We start from the raw sequence: 3,298 nt of genomic DNA, 5'->3' as shown, positions 1-3,298 counted from the left end.
AGTTAACTGAAGTTTAACTGCTGTGAGTTAACACTATTTATTTTCTTGCCGGGGACAGTTAACTCTGTTCACTGCGTGTAATTTCAGTTCCTCCTGTAATAGCTTCTGTGATTCGTTGATCGGGTCATCATCTTCGTCTCCAAGTATTATTATTTGTTAGAACTAGACTACTTGGTAGATCAGATCGATCCCCATGAACTGTGTCCAGTGACTTTAGTACAACTTCCCTCCTTCCATACGAATACGTCATATGTTTCCTGGCGCTCTAGTTCTACCTTATATGTTTGACTGATTCAGTTTCAGTTAAAAATTTGCAAAATATTTTCCAGTTCTAAACCTGGCCGGCAGTTTGGCGAGAGGGGCGGGCTTGGAGGAGGGAGTGCGGGTTTGATCCATAGTAGCTGTGAAAGGTGCTGTTTTTAAGGTTGGTTTCACACTTTCACTCTGCATGCTGCCTTCAGTGGCAGTTTTCAGATCTGAATTTTGAATGCAACTTTGAATCACCATATGATACCTGTAATCGGGCCATTGAATTGGATGGATGCTAATCTGGCACAAGTTTTGGCGCCTTGGTTCTCAAGTTCAACGCTTCAGTATAGGCACTCTACAGACAGTAAAAATAAATTATAAAATGCCCAACATGCTAATTCAAATACACTTTGAGGCACAAAAAAAAAGTCAAACTTATTCATTTGTTAAACTTTGGTTCAAACCAAATGAGTACTCAGTGCTTCGTCGCTACTGTTTCAGTTTCAGCTAATTACATGTGAACATGATTGTAAATTCTAATAACATGCTATGGCCAATACATACTGCTGAACATCCATCCAGACTACAACTTTCTCTGTACGCCACAAGCCTGACGCAAAGGCCTGGAGCCCTGTTGTGCTTAACTGTGTGTGCCATAACATTGTTTCCAGACATCGCTGCCGTTCGGTTCGGCATCAACTAGGGTGGAGTGACGCAGATCAGGCTTCTGACCAACTCATATCTTCATTTCCTTTGCTATTTCGTTTAGAAGAAATGCAATTTCGGAACATTTTTATTTCAGAAAAACAATTCTTCTTCATTCTATAAGACTTGTGAATTTCATAAGCAAAAATATTTGTCTCTCTGACCTACAGCTTGCTTCTATAATGCTATTTGTATTTTGCTAACTAATAAATAATCTGAAAGAAGTGAAAATATCTCTGCATTTTTTTTTTCAAGCCACGCGCTTTTTATCCCTGGGAAGGCAGATGCTTATAAATTGGTCTTGCATAAAACTGAAACTCTCAACTACCAACTCAAATTATAGATTTACATCTCTTACCCCTGCCAACTTGCCAGTTCTTTCTCTTGTGTTACAATGGTGACAAGTTGCTCTACGAGGAGCTGCAATTCGTCGCATCTTGCAAAGACCCAAGGGCCTCCAGAGCCACGGTGGACTGGCAGCGAGAGGGCACTCACACAAATCTGAGAGGAGACGAACTTTTATTGAGAGTCAAAGGGAGAGGAGAATCATATTTCATTCCATCTAGATATCAAATGCTCAACAAAGGTTGCACACAAGAAGGAACTTTTGAAAGAATATTAAGAACAAGTCTTACAGGTAGCAGAGAAGCACTCCAGATAAAATCAGCAACCTGATAAATAAACATTTCCGATTTGGACAGGTTGATTAGGGCGACTTTCATGCCATTCATATCACTTGAGAATTAACCTAAGCACTCTTGGATTGATCTAACATTGAGCTGATCATCCCTACGACAAATTGGTATGAGAAATTTAGCAAATCTACCAATATAGTTGCTCATGATCATGGAAACTTTCTTCTCTTCTCCAGTTCATCCACTATGAAAGATGGGCAAGTCGCCTTGAGATCCTTTAAGCGTTGGGTTGCCACCACAGCATCCATGAAATTTGATAATTCGATAAATTCAAGGCAAGCATCCTTAAGCTGGTGGCAGTTATGTCGGTCAGCAAAAGCCAATGTGGTTGTGATGGTGTCCACATTCAAATCCTCGCAAAGGATGCTTTGGCAAACCAGCTTGAGCCTATCCATTGCATATCTATCCGCGGCCACTAGTAAAAGCCGGATCACCTCTGTATCCTCGCCGGTAGGCAAAGAGTCAGTATAGATGAAATGGAGCAGGGCCTTGAAAACGGCAGGTTGAATGTCCTTGATGGTTATGCACTCCCCCAGCCTCGCCTCCTGCATCGACCCATAGAGCTCTGCTTTGAAAACAGGCGACCTCATAGCAAGAACAAACCTATGTGCTTCAATAGTCTCTCCTCCAACAATGAAACTCACATCAAATCCTGTCATTTCTTCAAGTAGCTTGCTGACATTCTCAGTCATGTCAGGTTGTGGCATGTCGATTTTGGGGAATGATTTGGTTTCAGTAACATGTGGCATCTTGAAAACAGTGACGGTGCATTCGATCGTCAAGCGATCATCCTTAAGGTACGGAGATCCCTCAAACTCGCTTCGCCTCATGAAATAAGGAGTCTCAGGAGCAAAGTTAGTGAAGTCACCGGAACTGAAAGTTCTAAGTTCTGTTTTATGCACTGAAAATGGGAATCCAGTGTACTGGTCCACGAGCCTCATGTCACAGGATGCCCGGAGTTTAAAGTTGTTGCTCAAAAGAATGAGATATACTGAGATGTAATCTAGGCCATATCCATTAAACCCGTCGGGATAAAAGAGGATTGCCCAGTCGTGGCCGCCGACGGAGAAAATCCCAGACCTTATGCAGCTGTCCAGGTCATGGCCCATGCCCTTGTGCTTGCTGTAACCCAAGATATCAAACACATGTGTGCCTTGATCCTCCTCCAGTGGGGTGCACACAGACACCGTCTTAGATGTTTTCATCTGGTGACCAGGAGGAAGATTGCCGGCCGGAATAGAAAAAATTGCTGCGATCGGCGTCCCGCGCGCTAATCTGATGGTGTTAAAGAAAATGGGTATTAATCACAGCGGAAAGCAGAGGGAAAGAGAAGCAGCACAAGGGGGAGCCGATCGAACCTTCAGGTCTGTGATGGAAGAAGGCGGCGGTGGCGAGATGAGTATGAGATGAAACCACGATACTCGCTGGGCGTGGGGTTTCTGGTATCCAGCACTCCTACGGAACCGGATAGAAACAGATACCAGATTGGAGCAAGATTAGTTGGTTTAGAACGCTAGAAGCAAGCGAACGATTGTGTTCGCTAGTACAACGTCCCAGCGCGGACCCTCTTTGGGCCCTGTCTATAAAAAGGCCCAGAAAAGCAAAATCTCAACGTAAATCCGAAAAATCTAGGAAATTCATAAATGTAT

The 3,298-nt window shown here is 43.3% G+C and overlaps 1 protein-coding gene across 1 annotated transcript; it reads right to left on the bottom strand.

The window, feature by feature from the left end:
* Window positions 1–1,798: 1,798 nt before the first annotated feature.
* Window positions 1,799–2,854, bottom strand: LOC109742316 (BTB/POZ and MATH domain-containing protein 1-like). The gene has a single exon (XM_073498818.1). The coding sequence runs from the start codon at window positions 2,852–2,854 to the stop codon at window positions 1,799–1,801; it is 1,056 nt and encodes a 351-aa protein (XP_073354919.1).
* Window positions 2,855–3,298: the final 444 nt, after the last annotated feature.

The sequence above is a fragment of the Aegilops tauschii genome, chromosome 5 (genome assembly GCF_002575655.3).
Source record: "Aegilops tauschii subsp. strangulata cultivar AL8/78 chromosome 5, Aet v6.0, whole genome shotgun sequence".
Lineage (NCBI taxonomy): Eukaryota > Viridiplantae > Streptophyta > Magnoliopsida > Poales > Poaceae > Aegilops > Aegilops tauschii.
This window is presented reverse-complemented; position numbering and strand designations above follow the sequence as displayed.

Bases quoted from the DNA above. Each gene is read 5' to 3' on its own strand.
- LOC109742316 (XM_073498818.1), bottom strand. From the start codon at position 2,854: ATGAAAACATCTAAGACGGTGTCTGTGTGCACCCCACTGGAGGAGGAT.